The sequence below is a fragment of the Gopherus flavomarginatus genome, chromosome 10 (genome assembly GCF_025201925.1).
Source record: "Gopherus flavomarginatus isolate rGopFla2 chromosome 10, rGopFla2.mat.asm, whole genome shotgun sequence".
NCBI lineage: Eukaryota > Metazoa > Chordata > Testudines > Testudinidae > Gopherus > Gopherus flavomarginatus.
The window spans coordinates 12485611-12510703 of NC_066626.1; the positions used below are offsets into that span (position 1 = coordinate 12485611).

At 38.7% G+C, this 25093-nt stretch overlaps 1 protein-coding gene across 7 annotated transcripts in view; it reads left to right on the top strand.

Moving 5' to 3' along the window:
• LRRFIP1 (LRR binding FLII interacting protein 1) overlaps positions 1-25093 on the top strand; it is a 211037-nt gene that overhangs the window by 175169 nt on the left and 10775 nt on the right. For 2 of the 7 annotated variants that reach the window (XM_050916110.1, XM_050916111.1), the window contains exons 12-20: positions 5546-5578; positions 7195-7320; positions 8755-8826; positions 11623-11793; positions 12801-12893; positions 13711-13803; positions 14981-15073; positions 15480-15621; positions 17681-21531. In XM_050916110.1, the coding sequence (XP_050772067.1) occupies positions 5546-5578; positions 7195-7320; positions 8755-8826; positions 11623-11793; positions 12801-12893; positions 13711-13803; positions 14981-15073; positions 15480-15621; positions 17681-20130 (3273 nt within the window). In that variant the 3' untranslated portion in view covers positions 20131-21531. Of the gene's footprint in view, positions 1-5545; positions 5579-7194; positions 7321-8754; positions 8827-11622; positions 11794-12800; positions 12894-13710; positions 13804-14980; positions 15074-15479; positions 15622-17680; positions 21532-25093 lie in introns of those variants that run through there. The other 5 variants (XM_050916113.1, XM_050916114.1, XM_050916117.1 and 2 more) reach the window with 4 other exon arrangements.

Here is a 25093-nt window from a genome sequence, read left to right on the forward strand (position 1 = left end):
GTATGTGTAGAAGCTAGACATTTGAAGGGTTAATATCAAATATTTGCTAGTTAAGTGGAAGGAATAAGGGAAATAAGTTTCAAATGTGTTAAAACTGCAGTAGTTCATTACTGTTTATGAAAAATAGGCAATACTTCCATATATGGACTTGTGGAATTATTCTGCCCCTGCTTGGCTTCCAGCTGCATTCAGCCCTCTGATAGTGCTGACACTTTTGTAATGTGGCTCTGGTTTTATTCTGAAAAATAACCTTCAGAAGAGGCTGAACTCTGAGCTCTTTGTGATGTGCTTATTTTACAAAGAACAGCTTGTAGCCCTTGCCAAATTACAATGCTGCACATAGGAATTTTCCTGCAAATGACTCTGTTATGCCTTCCTTCTCCTTCTCTCTTGCATAACTCCCCATGAAATGATGGGTATTCAGGTGGTGGTCTATTAGTAGAGATGAGTATTATACGTTATTAAAACATATAGATTTTGATTTATTTCAATAGAGTCCTACAATAAAAAGCTTTTGCATTTTTATTAGATGTATTTATATTACTTTCTTGGCAGAGACTTTATTCTTTCATTTTTTCGGTAGCATGTATTTATTAGCTATTATTTTTTACAGTAAAAAGTATGGTGAGCAGTTTGGAGGCAGTTAGGTTGTTCTCCATCGGTTTGCTTGTGTGATAGCATTCTTTGTTGCACAGTAACTTGGAAGTTCAGCATTGTTTGGCAAGAACTTTGTGTATCCTCAAAGAAAAGCAAACTTTCTTTCCTGAACTTTCACTGTTTACAGTTCCCACTTGGTTCAAATGTTAAGGGCCTTCTACTGATGTCAATTCTTAACTAACTGGGGATACCAAGAGTCCCCTCTTCTGGATGACTGGAGCTGAGGGCATTTCTACACTACAAACTTTTGCCAGTGCCAAGTTACGTCAGCATAAAATCTGCTGCAGTTAATATATTGTTTGTGCGTGTGCATACTTGGCTCCTTGTGTCAGCACTGCAAGAACTCACCAGGAGTGTGGTGCACCATGAGTAGGTATCCCAGTATGCAACTTGCCACCATTCAGTGCACTGTCTTTTGGGAAGTTTTGGCAACACATGATGAGCCATAAACAGGTCATGCAGGAGTGACTGGGGCTGCAGAGTCAGGTTCCCATCATGGCTCTATTTTTTGCAAGAGATGGTGAATTTAGCTGAAATCTTACATCTGAGGGTAACAAGGGTACAGAGATCACAGCTTTTGCTGGTGTCTCAAAGCCATCCAGACCTGTATGCTGCTAACCTGTTGACTGCAATGGTGCTTGCTGAAGTTATTGCTGACTGGCATAGGAAAGTGTCCTACCACGGAGAAAGAAATAAGGTTGCTATCCCTAGAAACTTTTTGGGAGAGGATTGCAATATAAGTCCATGGAAATTTCACTAAGATCTCTGAAGAGGATTCAAGGGACATCCCTGTGTACATTGGGGGGGAGGGATAGCTCAGTGGTTTGAGCATTGGCCTGCTAAACCCAGGGTTGTGAGTTCAATCCTTGAGGGGGCCATTTGGGGAACTGGGGTAAAAATCTGGGGATTGGTCCTGCTTTGAGCAGGGGGTTGGACTAGATGACCTTCTGAGGTTCCTTCCAATCCTAATATTCTACGATTCTGTGACACATAAACTGCTCCAAATGGCCCTTCTGCTAATTCTGCAGGGCAATGAAAAACCAAGAGCAACTCCACCTCTTTATTGTACCACTGCCTCTTCTTGTACAAGTGAATTAATGAAAAGTCAGTAGCTGTGACCTGCTAAGTTGGGAAGGAGCATCAGTAAATCATTGTAATGGGAAATACAATCAGACATTTACCTGAGGTTCCTTCCCCGGCATCAGGCTTCCCTGTGCTCAACTGCTGGCACTGACTGGACCGCAGTGGAATCTCAAACAGCTCCTGGCTCGTGGAATAGCTGGACCCCACCAGTCACAGGACCGCCCACTCTCCTCCTCACTGTTCATACCAGGGGCCTTGGAGTATCCACAGTGGTGTGTAGGGTGGCAGTGGGGTGTTCACCATATATGACATGCAGCTCTTTATAAAAGCAGGAGGTCTGCGGCTCATGACCAGATTGCTTGTCGGCCTCCCTGGTCTTCTGGTATGCCTGCTGCAGTTCCTTTACTTTCACATGGCACTGCTGCTGATCCATGTCACACCCTTTCTTCTGCATCTCCTGTACAATCTGCTCATAGATATCCATGTTTCTGTGGCTGGTCCATAGCTGTGCTTGCACAGCCTCTTCTCTCTACAGGCCCCCAAGATAAAATACTTCCTGTCTGCTCCAGGCAGAAGCATGTCTGGAGTGTGTAGCCAACATGGCTGGTGGGGCAGTTGCACACAACAGTGAAAAGTTACTAGATGTACTTGCCAAGATGGAATGGCATTTCAAAAATTAGTGGGGTTTTAATGAGTGTGGAGATCTTCTGGTCTCTCTCACCCTGGAGAGTGGAGTTGACAACTGTGACCTGAGCAGTCAGTATTGGGCATTTTGGGATAGCTGCAGGAGGATTGTTAGGGTTGATAAAGGTAATGCAATGTCTACATTTGTGCTGTGTCAACTTCAGTACATGGACCATGGCTCAATGCCACTTGGTGAGGTGCTGTTACTCTGTTGGCATGATGGAGCACTTACATTGGTGGAAGGCAAATTTAAGTGTAGACTTATGCACAATTAGGTCAGCGCAAGGTGGCCTATGTCACTCTGACATTATCATGTAGACCAGGCCTTAGGTTGGAGCTTAAAACGGCCCTAAAGAGACCCCTCAAAGGACCTACTATTCTCCTTAAACTACCTTATAAAACTCACCTGGAGAGCCATCAAGTCTTGGAATTTTACTACTTTCCATGATTGGTGTTGCCTCTAAGATTTCTTCTTCTATTATCTACAGTTTCTTTATACATTTCATGCATCTTTGGCAAGCCTGCTGCCTCCAGATATTTTTAAATCACTTCAGAGCTTGGTGTATGTGAAGTAGATTGAGTTTATAGTAAGCAGCAAAAGTAGCACACATCACTAGGGTGTGTCTCTGTTGCTGACTGTTAATTGGTGGCGTAATGGTTGCTTTTGAGTCACTATAAGTTTAAGACAGTAACTTACCACTTTTATTTCCTGTTTCATAAAACATTGGTTTTATATATCTAAAGGCTTCTTCAGTGGCATGTGTCATCAACATGTTTAGTTTCCCACTAATATTAGTTAACTATTTATATACTATTTTGAACCTGGGGTTTTATGAATCGCTCCTGATTTTAATTTTTTAATCTCCTTTTTCAACTGGGAAGGTTCTGCTTATCAGCTGACCTCTAAAAACTTCTCCAAATGCCTCCTACAGAAGACATCTTTGTTCAATACTTTCAAATGATATAAATATAATGTCCTCTTTTATTGTTGTTGTCCAGTTCTTGTCCTGGAGAATCTTAACTCATTGTCCATAAATCATCTTTGAGATCCACCCCAGCCATGCAATATAACTTCTAATGGGGTTATTTAACTATGCCCATTTCTGCAGATTTTGTCTGCTTCATTAAAGATTTAGAAACAAGCATTTCATAGAATCATAGATGATTAGAGTTGGAAGAGACCTCAGGAAGTCATCTAGTCCAACCCCCTGCTCAAAGCAGGACCAATTCCCAACTAAATCATCCCAGCCAGGGCTTTGTCAAGACAGGCCTTAAAAGATGGAAATTCCACCACCTCCCTAGGTAACCCATTCCAGTGCTTCACCACCCTCCTAGTGAAAAAGTTTTTCCTAATATCCAACCTAGACCTCCCCCACTGTAATTTGAGACCATTGCTCCTTGTTCAGTCACCTGCCACCACTGAGAGCAGCCTAGCTCCATCCTCTTTGGAATCCCCCTTCAGGTAGTTGAAGGTTGCTATCAAATCCCCCCTCACTCTTTTCTTCTGCAGACTAAATAAGCCCAGTTCCTTCAGCCTCTCATGAGTCATGTTCCCAAGCCCCCTACTAATTTTCATTGCCCTCTTCTGGACTCTCTCCAATTTGTGCACATCCTTTGGGGGCGGGGGGCGGCGCAAAACTAGAGGCAATACTCCAGATGTGGCCTTACCAGAGCTGAATAGAGAGGAATAATCACTTCCCTCCATCTACCGGCAGTGCTCCTACTGATGCAGCCCAATATGCGGTTAGCTTTCTTGGCAACAAGGGCACACTGTTGACTGATATCCAGTTTCTCATCCACTGTAATCCCCAGGTCCTTTTCTGCAGAACTGCTGATTAGCCAGTTGGTCCCCAGCCTGTAGCAGTGCATGGGATTCTTCTGTCCTAGGTGCAGGACTCTGCACTTTTGTCCTTGTTGAACCGCATCAGATTTCTTTTGGCTCAATCCTCTAATTTGTCTAGGTCACTGTGGACCCCATCTTTACCCTCTAGCATATCTACCCTTCCCCTCAGCTTAGTGTCATCCGTGAATTTGCTGAGGGTGCAATCCATCCTGTCATCCAGATCTCTGGTTACCTGAGATGGAATAGTTGGTACAGAAAGGTTAATGCTTCACTTATTTCTTTATCTGTTTTTTCTTTCCTATCAGATTTGTCCCAGTAAGAAATTGGTCTACAAGTGAAGGCTTTTCCAAGTAGGATTTACCCTTCCCAAAGTGTTGCAGTATTTTAAAGAAATGTTTTTAAAATATGTTTTGCTTTTGACTTGGATCCTATACTGAGCCCACTATTGTTAATAACTCAGCAAGTGTGCTGTTTAATAAAATAAACCATCCTTCATTCTTAAAATGATCATTAATCTGAAAATGCCTGTGTTGAGCAAATATGCCTTTGGCAGAAGCTAAAAAGTCATATTGAAACCAGTTCTTTCCTGCCACAATCTGATCCTCCTGAAAATGAGTTCCTTGAAGTGAAATAATCTCAGTGGTTTTTTAGTTCTCCTTGTGCCTATCTTTTTCCCTAGTCTCCACCATGTGTGAGACACACTTTTTATATTTTATTTTCTATTTTTAATATAAAGAACACAGCTACAACAAAGTTATGCCCACCCCAAGATCACCTTCTTTCTGGCTAATCTCATTCATCTTTCATCTTTTCTTTTTCTACTCCCCTTTTCAGCAGCTTATTATAGTTTTCTAATCTGCTCTTCGGTGGCTGAGATTTGGATATGGATTTCTATTCCAAGTGATTTGTATGTGGCCTATACAGCTGTCTGATTTCTGAATTATTTGAAATTATTTGAAATATGGCTTCCTTGATTAAGGTAAAAAAAGAATGTATATGACACGTGAGCAGTCCTAACAGAAAAATTCACAAGCTTCACTTTAGTTTGAAGAATACCCCATCTTAAAATGTATGGTACACCAAGGAAAGCTTGAGAGGTTGCCATTGCAGTGCTATGTATTGTGGTTGCTCTTTGAGCAGAATGTCTTTCCAATGAACCTTTTTCCTCAGATCCCTAACAGAGCTAGGTTTAACAGCAAACAGCCTGCTTTATTTTGTTTTCCCTTTGTCCAGTATTATCCAATTATTGCTTCTAAATAATCTCTCTTTTGTTTGCAGGTTGAAGAAAGGCCAGAAAAAGACTTTGAGAAGGTAAGAAAGTTGACATGAATTATATTGATCATAACATATCTTATCATTTTTCCATGTTAAACTTGCATTGAATTTACACAAATTTTGAATAAAATCCATGGCAGGATATGGCTTCATATAGTAAGAACATAAGAATGACCATACTGGATCAGACCAGTGGTCCATTTAGCCATGATCCTGTCTTCTAGCAGTGACTGGTACCAGATGCTTCAGGGGGAATGAATAGAACTAGGGCAATTATCTAGTGATCCATCCCCTGTTGTACACTCCCAGCTTCTGGCAGTCAGAGGCTTAGGGACACACAAAGCATGGGGTTTTGACCTTGACCATTTTGGCTAATTACCATTGATGGACCTATCCTCCATGAACTTATCTAATTCTTTTTGAGCCCTGTTACGGTTTTGGCCTTCACAATATCCCCAGGCAATGAGTTCCATAAGTTGACTGTATGTTTTGTGAAGAAGTACTTCCTTATGTTTGTTTTAAACCTGCTGTCTGTTAATTTCATTGGGTGACCCTTAGTTCTTGTGTTATTTGAAGCAGTAAATTATTCACTTCCTCCTTTTTCACTTTCTCCACTCCATTCATGATTTTATTGTCTTCTATCATACCCCTCCCTTAGCTGTCTCTTTACCAAGCTGACAAGTCCCAGTCTTTTAAATCTTTTATATCGAAGATGTTCTATGCCCGTAATCGTATTTGTTGCCCTTCTCTGTACCTTTTCCAATTCTTATATCTCTTTTTTGAGATGGGGTGACCAGAACTGCACCCAGTATTTGTGTGGGCGTGCCATGGATTTATATAGTGGCATAATGATATTTTCTGTCTTATCTATCCTTTTCCTAATGGTTCCTAACATTCTGTTAGCTTTTTTGATTGCCATTGCACATTGAGTGAATATTTTCAAAAAATTATCCATGTTGACTCCTAGATCTTTCTTGAGTGGTAACAGCTACTTTGGATCTCATCATTTTGTAGGAATAGTTGGGATTATGTTTTCCAATGCATGTTACTTTGTATTTATGAATATTGATTTTCATCTGCCATTTTGTTCTCAGTTGCCCAGTTTTGTGAGATTCCTTTGTAACTCTGCTGTCTGCTTTGGACTTCATTGTCTTGAGTAGTTCTGTATTGTCTGCTGGGACTGCAAACATAAGTGCCAATTATATAATTTTGGTGGTGTTGGACACCTGTCTACTGTGAATTGGACTGAATTAAAGGCACAGACTTGCTTCTCATAGCTCACCAATTAGCTATCAGATGGTAACTTCTGTCAGTCACTTCCGTCCTATCCCAAATTTGAACTGATGACCTCAATGTGAAGGCTTCAGTCTCCATCAGTAGCCATACTGTAAATGATCTGAAAAATCTCAGGACATAAAATTTGTTCAACAGAAGGTCTTTTGTGACCCACTGATGCACAGCATGTCTACTGATGATCCGTTTGCTATAAATTAAAACAACTTTCTATGTTCCAAAGAGATCATTGTGGTCATTCTGAATAGTATGCATATAAAGAGGCAGATCACATTCTCAAAATATTTACGTGCATTCATTTTTGTGTTTAAAAAGGATTATTTCATAACCCATCTTATTTTAACTTTGTATGGTTCTAGGGAGTTCGTACTGTGTCAAACTTATCAGCAGCTACACTAGCATCTCTGGGTGGAACTTCCTCCCGGAGAGGCAGTGGGGACACCTCCATTTCCGTTGATACTGAGGCATCCATTCGAGAAATTAAGGTAAGAAGTCTTTGTAAGTAACATGTATTGGTAGGAACTGTCCCTTGCTAGAGGAGTCATTCCAGTCAGAATGTATTTCTTCATGTCTTGAAGTTTTCCACTAGGTTTGACCTAGTAAACAGTGGAATTATTTAAAAGCATAGTTTTATATTTTTCCATCAGTATGTGTGCGAAATTACACATGCAAATCAGTATTGGCAGAATATACCAAAAACACCTCATTCATCTAAAGACTTGGCCCTCCTAAAGTCTAAATGTGGGCAGTAACTGGTCTGTTTTATGCAGAGTTGTGTAGCCATTTTGGCCCCAGGATATTGGAGAGACAAGGTGGGTGAGGTACTATTTTTTTATTGGACCAACTTCTGTTAGTGAGAGAGACAAGCTTTCACAGAGCTCTTCTTCGGGTGATCTGAAGAAGAGCTCTGTGTAAGTTCGAAAGCATCTCTCTCTCTCTCTCTCTCTCTCTCACCAACAGAAGTTGGTCCAATAAAAGATATTACCACACCCACCTTATGGTCTGTTTAGTATTTTCATTTTATTGGTTGGTTAAAAAAAATCTTATTTTTGAAAAAATGGTGCATAGCTGTTCTAAAAAGATGCTGTAGCACAGCTGGAAGTTATAGGCTTGATGTAGGAGCTGTTGGGTGAAACACTATGGCCTGCATTATGCAGGAGATCAGACTAGATGATTGTAATAGTTCCATCTGGTATTAAAAACTGTAAAAGTGGGAAACAAACCCAGTCCGTTTCTCTTTGTCTTTCTCCTTGGTCACCCCCAAATTATATTTTACTTCTTTTGCAGTTCTAGCATCAGGAGGTGACCAAGAAGAGAGAGGGAGAGTGTAAAGCTTTAATTGGGTTCATAATTAAAATGAATGTCTTTATTCCATTTGCCAGTGGTATTTTCCACACTTCCTAAGGTATCCTGTTGGTGCTCATGTTTCCACTTTTCTCTGAAACTTATCATAGAGTGATGTAGCTGTGAGCACCTTACACATGCTTCAATACATTTATCTTCACAACACCGCTGTTGGGTGCTAGTAGAGAAATATCATTCCCATTTTACAGATAGGGAACTGAGGCAGAACAAGAATGTGGGGGGATTGCCCATATCATACAACCTGTGGTAGAGCTCAAAATGGAATTCAGATCTCATGAGTCACAATCTAGTTCCTTAACCACAAGACCATCCTTATTGTTCTAGAAACATCCCATTTTCCCAGTTAAAATGATTAGGACAGGAATATACATCCATTCAAGAAAGATGATTGTGTGAAAAGCCTGTACATCTTTTTATAATGAAGTTTAGAAAACTCAAACTAGAGTAGAAATGTGTCTGTAAATGGGAGTTTTGAACACCGGCTTCTCACTCAGCTGTGATTACTGCCCGTTAGTTTTCTTGACATCATTCACTTTTCTTGCCATTTCCCTCAGGATATCAATGAGTTAAAGAACCAGATTCAGGATGTAGAAGGCAAATACATGCAGGGATTGAAAGAAATGAAGGTACTGGTTTATTGCAGACTGAACGTGTGATATTAACATCAGCTAAACTTTCAGAGAGGCACAGTGAGAGACAGAACTCGAATTTAACCTGCATGTTTTTATGCTGAGGTGTGAATTAACTTAAAGCATTTCATCAGTGAGGAAAACATGTTTCCCATTCTGATGACCAGTAATCATTTCTTTGGATAATCAGCACATGTAAATATTATATTAACCTCTGTACAAAAAGTCATTAATGAGAACTTACTACTGCATGTCTTATATTTTGGTGTCTTGAGAATGTATTTAATTCGCCATCAAAAATTCTAATATAAAGATTAGAGTATATAGAAAACTGATCAGTTACTCCTTTTTAAATATGTCCATAATTCAAGAATAGGAAATCACTCAAAATTTGAAGGTAAATTTAAAATAGAAGTAAATGCTGATTATTAAGCATGTAACAAACCTGCGGAGTTCAGTGCCATGAGAAATCAAAGTTAAATACTGTAAATGTATTGTAAAAGGTACTTGTTAGAGAGTCCCAGTAAAACAATTGGTAAGTTATGCGTGCCTGAAGGAGAGGCAGTCATATCTCATGCTATACAAGCAGCCCTGGTAAAACCTCTGTATTGTATGGGGTAAACTGTCACAGCAGCTGCAGGGGAGGAATGCCTACAAATTCCATTAATGCATAAAAGGATTTTGGTGTAGTAACTAACTAAATGTATCAGTTTGACACTTTACACTGTGTATTCAGCTGCATTGGCTCACAGTTTGAAAACAGAAGGCATGTAAAGATGAGTGTACTGGGGACTTGGCATACCAGCTACTGTAATATAGTACATATGAGTGTAATTGTTAATTAAAATTAAAACTTTCTCTCATACTTTTTCTTCATCTCTTCAGTAGTACAAGATACTCAGTTACTGACATCTTAGGTGACCTGCAAATGGAAAAAAATAGTTTGTGCTTTTTTTGCATCTTTTAGATGTATGAAGCCTAAACTTTTTTCTCTTAAAGATCACAAAATATAAGATTCTGCAAACTAATCTACCTTACCCTTTGAGAATAAGCAAACTAGATTTTTGTAATATTGTTCCCTTCAAGTGCATTTGTAGCATTTTTATCCAGATCTGCTTGTGTCTTCGAAGACCAGCAACTTCAGTTTTTGCTTAGTCACCTCTGACCTTGCTTTTGGCATAGAATGTGGAATGTGGACTTATTAAAAATTCATTTCCAGCTAAAGGAACTTTCTTCAGAATGTGCCAAGAAGAGACTGGAACATTTTACGCAAACTAAATTCATCCCCTCCCAGAATAAAAGTGTTAAATAGTGAATAGATTAAAACCACTAAAGAAATAGCCTAAATTAGACGGAGGTTTCAATATCTCTGTTCAGATTTAGAATTATTAAATGACAGGTAGATAGTCCAGGGTTGGGATAGAATTTGGTAATACTAATGAAACAAAATTGGGCATGTTTTACTGTGATTCTGCATTTACCCTTAACGGTGTGTGCTTTCGTGCCAACTAATTTTAAGGGTTTAATTAATCATGTAGCTGCTTTGATTCCTGATTGCCCTTTCAGCAACTGATATTTCTTGTCTTTTATACAGTACACCTTCAACATGCACCAGTAACATGATTCACATTTAATGATGAGACGCAAATTCTTGTACCTTTTTAAAATGTCAGATTGTCTTATTCTTTAATAGTATTCCAAAATAGATTATTAATTTGAAAAGTGTGTATTTTGTCATCTTTTCAGATTTAAAAGTCTGCACATTTCCCCCTGTAATGTTTATGGATCTAGTAGAAGTGGATATTATAAATATCCAAAATGTATCATGGATGTCCATATAATACTAGCAATATGACTTACTGAATTGGTGGATTGTTGATCCTAGCTTTAAATTAAGACATCTGTATAGGCACCTCTTGTTTCTTGCCTGCATACTTGCACTGCTATGCTTTTGAAAGTTGCTGTTAGGGTGGTCTTAATTCAAATTGTATACCTGGAGAGGTTTTCGACCTGCGCTGTGACATGGAAAATGGTACTGTTTTATCTTGCCCTCATTGCAGCTATTCTGATATCTGAACTGTTCTCATGCTCAGCCTCAGTTAATAAATCTGAATTGCCTAGACAGTCGGAACTTGGTCTTAGTAAAGCAGGTTAAGAAAGGGAATCTAATAAAAGAAGGAGTAAGCATGGGGAAAAAAATTGTTTCACGCTTCATCTGAAGCAAAAATCTGACAAAAATGGAGCATAAAGGGCTGGTCTGCACTGAAAACGGACATTACATAGCTGTGTGTCTCAAGTGTGTGAAAAATCTGCCCCCTCCCCCCCCCCCCCGAGAGACGTGACTATGCTGACCTAACTAACCCCTAGAGCAGACAGCAATACATCAATGGCAGAATTCTTCTGTCGACCTAGCTGCTGCCTCTTTGGGAGGCAGACTAATCGCAGTGATGGGAGAACTCTTCCCATTGCTGTAGTGAGTGTCTAAGCCAACATGCTACAGCTGTTCCTCTGTAGCATTTTAAGTGCGCGCATAGCCAAAAAGTAGTGTACAGTAACTGCAATTTTTAATTAAACAGAGTCCTAATTTAAGACTGCAGAAAGCCAGATATTGCTGCCTCTTCTCCCAGGTTTGGGGTCCCAGTCAGCAAAGTTAGTTAAGCACATGGTTAGCAGTTGATTCAGTTGAACTGCTTGCATGTCTACAACTAAGCATGTACTTACATATTTTGCAATGTATAAAAGTGCTTTCTTTGAAGTAACCTCTCACTGCACTTACATATTTCTTGTCTTCAGGACTCCCTAGCAGAAGTTGAAGAGAAATATAAAAAGGCTATGGTGTCTAATGCTCAACTAGACAATGAGAAAAACAACTTCATGTACCAAGTCGATACCTTGAAGGATGTATTGTTAGAGTTAGAAGAACAGCTGGCAGAATCCAGGAGGCAATATGAAGAGAAAAGCAAAGTGAGTATGAACACTTCTTAAGAAGCTGAAAGTTTTTTGAAAAAATGTCTTCAGGGAAGAGACAGTACTTTAAAAAAAAAGTGAGAGGGGGGAATGAATCAAGTATATAGAAATCTACCCTTTGAATAGCACTCATTAACAACTTGGCTGCCTTTTCTGCCTTTATCTGTAGGCACATGAATATGAGATTTAAATTCTATAAGTCAATATCCAGGATATGTTGACTTTTTCACATACAAGCTCATCAGTATAGCTTTATGTATTTCATTTGCATTTTTACTTAGAGAATGTTCAGAAAGTCTTTCTGACTCCAGGAAATGTTGTTATCCATAGCAACTTTTGAAGGCTTTCCCGTTTCCTCTGGGACCCGGTTACATACAAAACTTAATTCAAAAGGCCATAGGAGAGTTGTGTGAGAAGTACTTATTAAACAAATTAAGGCATACAGGGGGTTAAATATTGAAAATATACTATTGACTTGAATTATTGTCACCTCGTTGAGGTGATGGAATGAGCCTCACTGAGTTAACTTTCCTGAAAACTAGTTTTTCCTTATGGCTTATGTGGTAACTTCTCAGGAGCTAAATCTTTGACTCATGAGCTATTGGTTAGTGTGTCCTCCATCATGCATAGCTCTTGGGAAACGGTTTGCTTTTAAAATTTCACAATAAGATCTGGCCAAGTTGGAGTACTCTACCTTTTGGAACCTTTAGGTTCCATTCCTAGTCATTATCTCTGAGGTCAGCAGGGCTTAAGTGCTGTAAATGATGTGCACTCCCCCAGCCCCAAAACCCACACCACCCTATTTATTATGGATCAGTGTCTAAACTGAGCATTTAGTTTAAAATAACCCAATCCCAATCTCAGATTTCCTTCATGAGAGACAAACAAGCTTAAAATTGAGATATTGATACTTACCCATATGTAAAGCACTATGAGATCTGTGTATGAAAAGCTCTAAGTATTATTATTATGCATGACCAATAAATATTTCCTTGCCTCTCCAGGAATTTGAGCGGGAAAAGCATGCTCATAGCGTATTGCAGTTTCAGTTCACGGAAATCAAGGAGACCCTGAAGCAAAGAGAAGAAATGCTTGAGGTAAGTAATTACTCTGTCGTCTTTAATGTGATTGTCTGATTCATGTGTTCCAGACTAACAGTTAGAATATAGACAGCTTAGACAGAAATGGAGAATCTTAGTCCCTGCCCCAGATTTCTCATAGGTTCAGTCTGTTAGCCCTGAAATGGTTAGGGCTGAGGAAAACAAAAATATTTCATAAGTACTGTTTGGAGTTGGATTTGTATGTTATGCTGTCTTTAGTTTCCCAGAATAAGTTGTTATATGCTCTGGGCTCCTTTTTGTGGTGAGGCTGGAAGAAAGAGGACAATGGCATATAGGGCCGGTTGCAGGTACCAGCCTAGCAAGCAGCTGCTTGGGGTAGCCAATGGTGAGGGGCAGCACGTCCGGGTCTTCGGCAGTGGGTCCCTCACTCCCTCTCGGAGCGAAGGACCAGCCGCCGAATTGCCGCCGAAGACTGAAGCAGCAGTGGTAGAGCTGCAGATCACGATCGCGGCTTTTCTTTTCTTTTTGGTGCTTGGGGTGGCAAAAACCCTGGAACCGGCCCTGATAGCATAAAACTCCAGTAAGGATTCAAAGATTAAGATAGTTCCAGTAGACAGGTGTTTGTCGCCATACTAAAGGTGAGAGGTTGGCTGTCCCTAGCTGGGTAGGTTTCAGGAGTTGCATTCATCACTTTGAAGGAAAACAATTGGGTATGGGAGTGATGCATGTAGGTAGTTTGTTGTACTTTCTTAACACCTGATTTCATTGTTCTTTTCATCACTACAATCTTGAGTTTTTCTTCTGATTAACCCTTTACCTGCTTTCTGTCTCCTTGTGTGCCCCTGCCCCTCAGGAAATCCGACAGCTGCAACAGAAACAGGAGAGCTATATCAGGGAAATTTCTGATCTTCAGGAGACGATAGAGTGGAAAGACAAAAAAATAGGGGTAGGAATTGCACACAACTTCTGAAATTTTCTCAGTTTCACACTGAGATTCTTTAGCAGACTCCTGCACCTGCAAAACCTCATGAATGAAATATTACCCTATACCGTGTGACCCACAGTCTGTCAAATAAACTCTGTACATAGCACTGTGGCTTTAACTTCAAAGATAAGGTCCAAAAAAATGCTCATCTTCTGACCAGGTTTGAAAATTCACTGGAGTTCACATAACATGGTGAAATGTGTGCACGCCATCATGGATATGTATAACCAAGAAAGGAGTGCCCTTTAGTAAAATACTGGCTATTCATGATGTGGTTTCAATGCTGAATGGAATTGGTTTTCTGTTCAAAATTATTATCTTTACTCTTTTAAACCATAACTGCACTGTTGGAAAGGAGAAAGTGGGCTTGTTTATAGCTCACTGGACTCTTTGGATGAAAATCATCATCTTTTTTTCCTCACCAGTGTAAATGAAATGTTAACTCTCAGTGGCACTTCTAAAGAGAAATATGGTATAGTCAGTGGCAGATGAGGTGTGAAAGATTCTTTTCTTGGGTGGACAAAAGAAATCTGGCAAGTCATTTGTCCATGATGTTGTCCAATGACTTATGGCAATTTGAAACCCACAATTTAAAATGATCAAAGTTTCACTACAGCTGAGAATTTTATAAATTGTATTGTATTGCATGCTGCACACTTGAGGTATACACACTATTTCCATGACAGACTGCAAAAGTTCCATGGACGCCACTAAGATCTGGCAGACCAGCTTTCATACACTTTCTTTAATGTATTTTGATTTAAAAAAAACACTCGCACAAAAGTATTATAGGATATTCCAAGTCAAGAGTGTAAAAATCTGTTCTTAGCTGCCTTATTGTATCTAGTTACTGAAAAATCTAATCCCAATACAGAGCAGGATATCAGGGATTGAATATTTATTATGAACTCTCCAAACTGAATGTTTGGATTAAATCATATTTACTGTATTTACATTTTTTATGAATTTGTACACTTAGCCTTTAATCTGTTAATTTACTCCTTTTCATGCATGTCAGTTCCATTAACTTCTGAATATCTGAAATCTGCTTATTCTTATTTCTAACTTGCGTTACATAGTCTCTTCTCCTTTCTTGTTGTCCCCTTGCCTTCTGTCTATTTGCTCTGTGAACGCTCAGGCGTTAGAGAGGCAGAAAGAGTTCTTTGATTCCATAAGGAGTGAGCGGGATGACCTCAGAGATGAGGTGGTTGTGCTGAAGGAACAACTGAAGGTATGCCATAAGAAAATTAAAGCAATTAAGTAATCAGTTGCTGGTTTCTCTTCTGGTGCACTGGACAGAAAAACTGGTTCCAACTGTCTAGCACTGATGAGCTGTATGTATATGTTGCTCTCATTCATGTCAAGAATTAGCTGTTTACCTATCTCATCTGTGATAAATGGCACTCCTAATATATTATAGTGAATATAGGTGAGGGGCCAAGGAACATTTCACATATTGGGCAACAGAGCTACTTTTAAAAGGTGATCAGATCTGTTCTGTCAGAACTTTGAACAAGGCACATTCTCACTGGTTTTGTGATGAAGCAACCACTGCTCAAAATATAAAGGGGCAAGAATGTTCAGCCAAGTATATTGTTAGAACACCAGACTTTAAAATGTTCCTTCCTTATCCACAGAAACACGGAATAATCCCAAACTTGGAAGTAGCCACCAATGGAGAAGCTTTAGATGGTCTCAATAATGAAGCACATTCAGATTCTACCAAGATTACTCCAGGAGCAACTCAGATTCTACAGACAACTGGGGATGGGACACTAGGTAAGTGCTGACACTCCACTAGAGCAGTGATACTCGGACTATGGCTTGTGAGCCGCAAATGGCTCTTTAATGTGCCTCCTGCGGCTCTTTGCAGCACACAATATTAAAACGCTGGATGCTTTTACTGTATTATTAACCAATTAAGTTATCAACTTGCACTGTTTAAATATGAATAGTACTATAGTAAATGAAACAATGACTTCACACTACTGTGGCTCTTTTAGATAATGTTGATTGCTAATTTGGCTCCTGAACCACTGAGGTCTGAGTATCACTGCAGTAGACTTTTCCATCTGTCTAATCATAATTCATTCACTTTTTTTGCTTGGAAATTGAGCATTCATTACTTGGACAGTTAACCAGTCACGCAGCTTTTTGAATCACCTCCTATGCCTTTTTTCTGCTTATAGATTATGGTTGCTTCATGACATTTTTCCGTACCTGCAAAAATAGATTTTATTATATAGTTCCTTTATTCTGCACCCTGAGAAAATAAATACAAGATGAGTAGCAGCTTATTTAGCTTAATATTAAAACCTGAATTTAGGAATGTCCTCAACGATCCTACTGTTGCTTTGATTATTTTTTTCTAATACAGTGAATTAAGCCGAGAGGGAACCAGAATAAGAGAACTTGAATTCATGTATGTAAATTTAGCATACAAATTCTGTAACTAATATATTATTTGAGAACATAAATGTCTGCTGAACAATAGTTCAGTGTGCTGTTGTAAGACATTTTCACATAGTAGTTCTAAATTCTTAATATCTAGTACTGCTAAGTATAGAGCAATTTATATTGCTGGAAATTTTGTAACAATTATATGCTCAGCAATGTGTACAGGAAGTATGCATTATGTATGTGTGTCCTCAGACAAGGAGGAATCTGGTTGGCAAAAATTCTGACTTGATGCAATTATATTGTATAGTCAGAATCTGAACTCATTAGCTGTTGAACTTCCCACTGTCTCATTAGCTCATGGAAGAGGAGGAAATACTGGATTTTTATTTCTAAATGGAAATACTAGCAAATCTCAACAGGCAGCCAACCATTTAACTAGAAGTGAGAGTTTTCTCAGTTTTAGCTGTTGGCAGCTTTTTCTCATTTCATTGGGTGAAAACAATTTGAAAAAACAAAAACAGGGTCTGAGAACATTTAAAAGTTGTATCTAAAACGTTAGTCTGTTTTAACATATTCTGATTCTATGAAAATAGGTACGTCATAGGAACAAAAGTGAATACCTGACATTGAGTGCTGGGTTAACACCTGCTTTTTTGCTCCTAAAGTGCTGCAGATTGAAAGAGAAGTTACATTTTTAAAAAATACTTGAAAGAAATAGTGTCCCTTTTGGGTGGATGTAGTGGCTGGAAGAAGGGCTAATTAACTGAGCTTCAACCTTGTGGGTTATGTCTGATATCTGTGCATTCAAAACATTTGTGTGCCAGTCAGATCCCATCTTCCACAACACTCATTATACCCACTTATTTATAAAATAATGCCTGTTTTTTTGAGTCAATAGCTATAAAATATTGCTGAGTATTAGGTAAGTTACTTGGTTGTAATGCCAACAAACAAACACAGCTTGGCAATAATACAGTATAGAGCAATGTGAGGGTTAAAAATATGGTGAATACTTGTGGATCAGATAGCTTGTACTTGTCAGCAGTAAAAAAAAAACCCTTCTATCTTTGTCTCATAATCTTATATCTGCAAGTTTTGTTACATTACTATTAATAAACTGCACTGCTTGAAAAATGTTTCTCATTTACGAAAGCTGTACTTCATACAGCTTCAGCTAGAGAAATCTTTAACTTATCTGTGCCAGAATCAGATACAACTCTTGCTTTTGGGAAAGCGGGGGGTTCACTGATCAGAGAATTTACTAATTCAATTGCTGCTTTGCCTCACGTAATTGGCAAAAGCTGATCTTTTATTAACCGATTCTTTTAATTCATTCTCTCTTTTGGGTTTTAAGTGGGGAGGTAGGTGTTACATGTTTAACAAATTTAAGTGGTCACCCCTTGGTGTAGTCCCTTCAACTTTCTCAATGGTCTTTTAGGCAGAGCGAATGAAGTGGAGATGAAAGATGAGATTTTGGAGGATGTGGGGAAAAGAGAAATCTTGCAGAATACTGAGCATGAGGAACACAAAGAGGAGTCTGAGGAGCGGGAAATTGTAAAGGAGTGTACGGAAATAAAGACATTGCATGCTGATGAAAATACAGAGGCAGAGAAAACCCTGGAAGACAATGATGTCACATCAACAGTGATGTTAAGTAGTGGACGTGAGGAACAAATTCAAAGCCACACAGAACATGTTTCAGGAAATGTTTCTTCCACTGAAAATAGTGATGTAATTGAGTTGAGAAAGGAAACAGAATCAGGAGATGATAGCGTAGAAGCCCAACAGTCTGGTAGTAAGGAATCGGAACGTAGTAGTGATTTAAATCACTTGACTAATGAGAATGGGGAAACAGGTACACTGCATAGTCAGGGCACTGAGACTCCTCAGAGAATACCTACTGACTCAGACACAGAGCATGACTCTGAAAGAGTTGCGCAAGAGCAGAAAGTAAAACAGGAAGATTTTACAATTTGCCAGAGAGAAGGCAGAATTGAAATATTTCAGGAAGCTCTTGATTTTGTGGTTAGCAGCCATGCGTCAGCTTCTAATCAGTCGGGATCACCAGAAGGTGCAAGAGCAGGTATAGGTATTGAAGAATCACATGTGGAGGTTCACACTGAAAGTCTCTGTCAAGCAGAAGAAAGCACTGAAAATAAGGTTATGAATAGCTTGGAGAAACAGCTTGATGAAGATGAAGGGTGCATAGACAGAACAATTAGTAAAGTAGGGAGTGGTAAAAATGAGAGTGATACAGCCAAAGAAGAAAATAAGGTTGGAAATACAGTTCCAAGTCAGGGAAGGAAAGAAGTAGATTCTGTGGAAGGGGAGAGAGAAGCAGCATGTGAAAGTGAGGTCACACCAAATACAATTGTAAAGGAACAAAAACCAGATGAAACACATACTGTGTCCACTTTTTCAAAGAGCGATCTGATATTAGCGGAAGAGGAAGGGAATATGCAAGATGAGGCAGAGAATGAGAAGGATATTATTGGGAGGGGACAAACAAAAGACATAGGAAAGATGGAAGAATTGACAGGCATTTTGGACATACAACCAGATTCTGAAAACAAAAAAGTGGAAGAGGAGGAACCTGTGGCATCCCGAGATGAATTAGCAGAGATAAAAGAGGATGTATCTCATCAGACAGGGCAGGACCAAGATGTCATGAAAGAGAGTCAATCCCAAGAAACTATTTTAGTTCCTAGTCCCAGCGATCATGAAATTGAGGAGTCAAACACAGAAATGTGGGATGAATCTAGGAAAGGAAAGGAAAGTAGAAGTGAGTTGATGGAAGATGAGAGAACACAGGTAGAAACCCAAACAATTAAGTACAGAGAAAAAATAAAGAATAATCCAATACAAGAAAAAGATAAGACTGTAGAAAATGAAATGCAGAAAGTAGTTAAACAAGAGGAAGATGAATCTAGACAGGAATTGACTCAAGATGTCAGTGTAATTATTGAAGAGAAAGTTGATGATAAAGAGGCACCAGTGGAAAGTAGCGAGAAGCTGGATCTTCCAGACCAGCAGCATGATAGATTCGTTTCTGATGATAGTTCATTGCAGAAAATCACTGAACTATCACAGCAACTTAGTGAATCCCTTGAAGGCAACACAAAGGAAACGGAAGTTCAGAACACTGTGTTAGATGATGCATGTCAACTTAGCAGAAAAGAAAGGGATACAAAACAGATGGGAAATGGGAATGAGGAAGATGAAAATAAAGAAATAGAAGAGCAACATGAATTTCAAGAAGTTAAGAAACTGGAAGTTGATCCACATGTTGAGGAAGATGCTGATAACCTCAAGATACAGAAAGCAGAGCTGGATGAGAAGCCTAATGAACAAGTTGAGGTGGAGGGTCAAGAGGAGGAAATAGTGGAAGATGATAGTAAAAACATTGATTTTGATGATGAATTAGGGCAGATATTAAAAACTCCTGGAAAGCATGATGCTGAGAAAGTTAATACACAAACGTTGGAAGAAGTTAGGGAAAAGGAAATAGTCACAGAAACTGCCAAAACAGAAGAAAGTGAAAAGGAGGAAACTCATGAAAGCAGAACGCAGAGTGTAGAGAATGAGGGCATGCTTACTAACGGCAGGGCTAGTATCCAGCAGGAAAAAGAAAAGAGAGCTGAAGAAGCTGCTCATTTGCAAACTGATGCATCTCAGTCTGCAGCTCCAGAAAAAGCATGTGATCTGGTGGAGGATGAAACTGAAAATGACAAAGTGTTAGACAGCAATGTCATGGAAAAAATAGCTGATGGATATTCATCAGAACAGGAGTTAGGAAATGTAGGCAACACTAGGGATGAAAGCAAAGAGGATATGCAAGCTAGTAGAAGGGGCAAGGGTAGATCTAAAGAAGATTGTATGATATCATGAGTTCAAAATCTAGGACCCAAATAAGTTACATACCATTCTATCGGTTTCAGTACAAAAATGCATTTTGCACAATAAATCAGACTTTAGAAATACTCTTTAAGTTTCTCTGTATGCAAGTCTCATAGTACAATGTCAATCTATATATATGGACATCCATCCAAGTTATTTACTGAGATATATGTTCACCAGAGATTAAACATGTAGATTTGTTTTTAATCTCTCAGGTTTCATATTTTATCACCAAAAGAACAAGCAGCACAAATGTACTGTTCAGGTTCACGTCTAGTTAAAATGCTTTGAAGGCAGATATCTCCTACCAAGAGACCTTAAATACTGCTCTTATTTTCTAGACTAGTTTTTGCAAATTAGATGTTTTAAATGTACTTAAATACCTGCCATAGGTCTCTGTTAGGTACATTATCGCTTCATGGTCACTATCATAAAGCAACTCTCAAGTATTACAGCACTGTAATAATATCCAAACTTCTTTGTGAATACCTAAAGATTCCGGAACCAAAACCCACTTTTTATGTGATTTTAGTATGAACACATTCCAAAGCATGGTATATAAGATAAACACATGAAATGCCAAAATATTAGTTAGGTCACTGTGAATCTGCTTAGTCTGCACACTTTGAAAGAACAGTATAGAGTTTTAAGAAAGTAAAACTTGTTAGTCTTCTAAAAGGAATAAGTGTATCCATGTTTACTTAATCTAGGCACTTTGCACCAGAATAAGCCTTCTACATCATGTCTCACGTGCTTTTTTAATTTTTTTTTAGGATTCTTTTGGTACACACACAGTGTGTAGATTTTCTGTCAAGTACATTTTATTGCAGTTAATAGTATGATAAAATATCTATTATTCTTAGAGGAAAGTTTGTTTAAATTGCATTTCCTTATTGCATTGTCTTTTTTGCGAAAATATGGTTATGAAAGAATGTTTTCTTATCTCAATATATACTTTTTTCCTTCCTCCTTGCCAGGATGAAGTCAATTTTGAATGTCTTAATCTTTTTGAATGTCTTAATCAGATAATTGGTATTGCTCTTTATGTACTAGTGCCCTTATAGCCAAACCTGCCTTTTTGAATATCTCTTTCAACAGCTAGATTGCTTGTGATAGCCTGAATATAAACAGTAGAGATGTATGTCTTTTATTTGCAAGTTTTAAACCAGCTGGGAAGAAATGTGTTTTTTGCAAGAGAAAACATTCTTTTAAACTTGTTTTAAGCAATGAAATGGATGCAAATTCAAGGTTTTGGGTGGTCTATAGCAAGATATTGCTTGTATTGCTGTTACAAAATTAGTAGAGTGCAAATAGATTGAAAAGATTCAAGATGTATATCACAAATGTACTGAGCTGTATATAATTGAAATAAACTTATTTTACACTTTAAAATACCTGTCCAAAGCACTACTTGCAAACCTGCATAAAATTCAATCTAAACTGATGAGAGATTCTAAAAGCTTTTTTTGTAAAAAGGCATTGCACAGTGGCCTCTCAAACACTTTATGTATTATAATTTCCCTAAATGTCTAACTTCTTTCTTATTGACAATTTTTCCTCCATGCTCATTATAGATAGTAGAATTAATGTGATATAATTCTGCTAAGAAACCTTGACCTCCACATCCCAGGAATTTAACATGATATTGCATGAGTCAGTAATTTTAAACCTACAGTGCCTTTTACATGGCTTCCTTTCTGACACTGTGATGGCAGCTTTGGTGCAGTTTCTGTGAAAATGCGCAATCCTTAAGTTGAGGACAATAAATGTTAATACTGGAATATAATCATTATAATATTAATCTGATGAACTGCTACAGGTCTTCAAAGCACCTCTTACTGTATAGCACAGTTAACTAGTATGAAGATTTTTTCATTGCTTGAATCTCAAAGGGAATATAAATAAATGTGCTAATTAGACTGTGTCAATAATTAGGAAGTCATAATTAGATATGTGTTAGAATGATGCCTAATCCACTGAAGCATATACCAGCACTTGGTATGTCTGGCGACAACTTGTTCATAAGGAGAAATGTAATTTAAATATTTCTGAGATAATTATGGGGAAGTTAGTACTGGTTTTTCTGCATGTGCACACCTGTAAGAATTTTTTACAACATTTGTACAGGGCCAGGGAAACAGATACAATGATGACTCATTTAATGATCAGTCATATTGTTGTCTTCTGTTTTTCCAAACTTAGGCTCTGTCTACACTGGGTATTTGCCATGATTTCAGCATTCAGTGCCCAGCCATCAATGTAGCAGAGTTTTACTGGTGCAGCTACCTCCGTGACTGGCCACCAATTGCTGAAATCAGGGCAAATACCCAGTGTAGAGAAGGCCTCTGAGTTCTTAGGTCATTTTCTGATGTGAATCTCCACTCATTTTTGTATGTATGCTTTGGGTTATGTGCATTGCATGAGTGTGGTTCCATGCAGGCAAATCATCTTGAAAAGAACCATAGATAATATGGAAAAATGGTTACTTACCAGTCCTCCAAGATTACACAGATGGCACTCAGCAAAATGTGTACTGGTGTATAGGAAACATGACTTCCCATGTAATAATGCCAAAGATTAGAAAGCATGCAACTGAAAATCAGATTCTTTGGTGTGATACTTCCATAGTACATAACAGCTCACGCTTATAGCTACAACTGCTTTTGGCTGTGGAGGTCCCCTGGTCAATCTCATATGATGGCAGCTGTCACAGATGGAGAAAGTAATCGGATGGTTTAATTATAGTGGACTTGAATCATCCTTCAGTCAACAAAAGCACAAATTTGTGGAGGAAACTCATTGACTCTAATGAAATTCATGTCATGTCTGTAGTTTCTTTTGCATGTGGGGCCCTCCAAAGCCAGTGGCCAATGACTCCAGTTTATCTGGGTATCTAGCAATGGCAGTGCTATTCTCAGCTTTCATATTTTAAAAAAAAAAAAAATTCCTAGTACTCGTCTGTCTAAAACTAGGAAAATTTCAGAGACTAATTTTCAAGGCTAAAGATTCATGGTTTACTTGCAGTCTACCACCACCACCACCACCTTTCAGCTGCCACGCTGGCCTTTTGTGTCCATGTAACCCATGGTTTGGGTATGGTCCCAATCCCAAATCAGTTGACAGGTCTGTGGGAGCAGTACTGCCCATGCTGCTACTGATGGCACTAGGACTCCTGCAAGTTCTCCCACTTGGCTTCTTGCAACTGACTAGCTACACTGCTGGGCAGCCATAGCGACTTCTGGCCACAACTAGGATCGTTGAATAGCATGAGACAAAGCATAGGTTAAATGTGGGATGGAAAACAAAGGTCTCCTGTATCCATATCTCAGCTCTGGCACTCCCTGTATAGCCTTTGTCAAGTCACAAACTCTGTTTTAGTTTTCACCATCAGCAAAATGGGATACGCTTTACCTGTAAAGTAGGAAACTAGCTACCACACATAAAAGGCACTGTGGACTTCAGTAGACTGGAGTTATAATCCTAGTGCCCCTCAGACATTCGGCTTGTTAGAAAACGCCAAAATTTCAAAATAAAAATATAGTGGGTTTGTGGATTTTTCTTCACAGACCCCAGTAAAAGCTCCTTTTTTATGCGTGTGAGGAGGGGTGGAAGGGGAGAACCTAAAGAACTCTTTTTATACACCTCCCCCCCCCCCACACAGAATTTTGTTTGGACCTAGAAGAACCATTTCACTTGCCCTCCCTCAAATCCTCACACCTGCACGAGATTCATGTGATTGAAGTAGTCAGGAGTCCATTATGTTGTGGGGAGTGATGAGAGAAACTCCTTTGCAAATGCCTCCCAAAATGCAAAGGGCAACTCTAAAAATAACTGACAATTGCTTCTATTCTGGGCACTGCAGATATATTTCAAACACAAAAGGTATATGTTACCATACTGTAAATACTGTGGTAGTTGTGTAATAATTATATGTATATATTTGTGCATGGTTAATTTAGCTTCCAGAATTAAATGGACCATTTAGCAGGTGTCACTAACTTTAAAATGGGACATTCTGCCCTAAATTAAACCTCATTCTTTAGCAGTTTGCTTTCTGGGTCGTCTTCTGATGTTTGGCTTCCAACCCTGTCTCCAGCCTTGAAATACTATTCCTTGTTCTTCTATTCTTTGGCTTTATTTCCATTTTTCCTCTATTTTCCTTCTTTAAGCAGAGTATTCTGCTCTCCACTTCCCTTTGCTTTTCGGCCACTGTATCTGCACATGCATATGTGTTTCAAACCAAGTTATTTATTTTGCAGGACTTACCACAACGTGTCATATGTGGGTAGTCGGCCGTCCCTCCCTTCCTCTCCACCCCAACTTTCAGTTTTGTATCAGGAAAGTTTTGCTTTCCCAAGAACGTATACAAAATGTGGTTTCACATCAATGCCTGACCACCACAATGATGGGTGTTCTTGAAATTCCCTGTGTCCTGTCCATACAGTAGACGTACAGTGTTGCTGAACTGTCATGTTACTTATGATATGTGTGTTTGTTGTATAAGACACTGCGGATAAAAAGGTGCAATTTCATCATCTTAAAATGACCTCTTTGTGATTATATGCACACCACAGTGACGAATTACTGCATTATCCCAAGTTACCGTTTTGCCTTATATAGAGGCTTCCATTTAAAAATTCAACATTTTCTCGTTTACCGCACACTGCTGTCAGCGATACCACAGTTATTTCCTGTGTTAAGTGTCAACAAAGAAAAAGGGTAATAATGTAGTGAGGACCTTTTGCATATATAAGATCTAAAAAGCCTGTCTGTTTTCATATTTTAAAAATTTCAAAACATACAGTGTAGGTCTCTTTACACAAATTATATCTTTAGGAATATATTCAGTAAAATCTATAACTGATTGTGAGTTGTCAATTGCAAACTCTAAGAAATGCAAGAACTCTTTTTCCTGAATGAACTTCTAATGTTGGCAGTTAACTTAGTAGGCCAG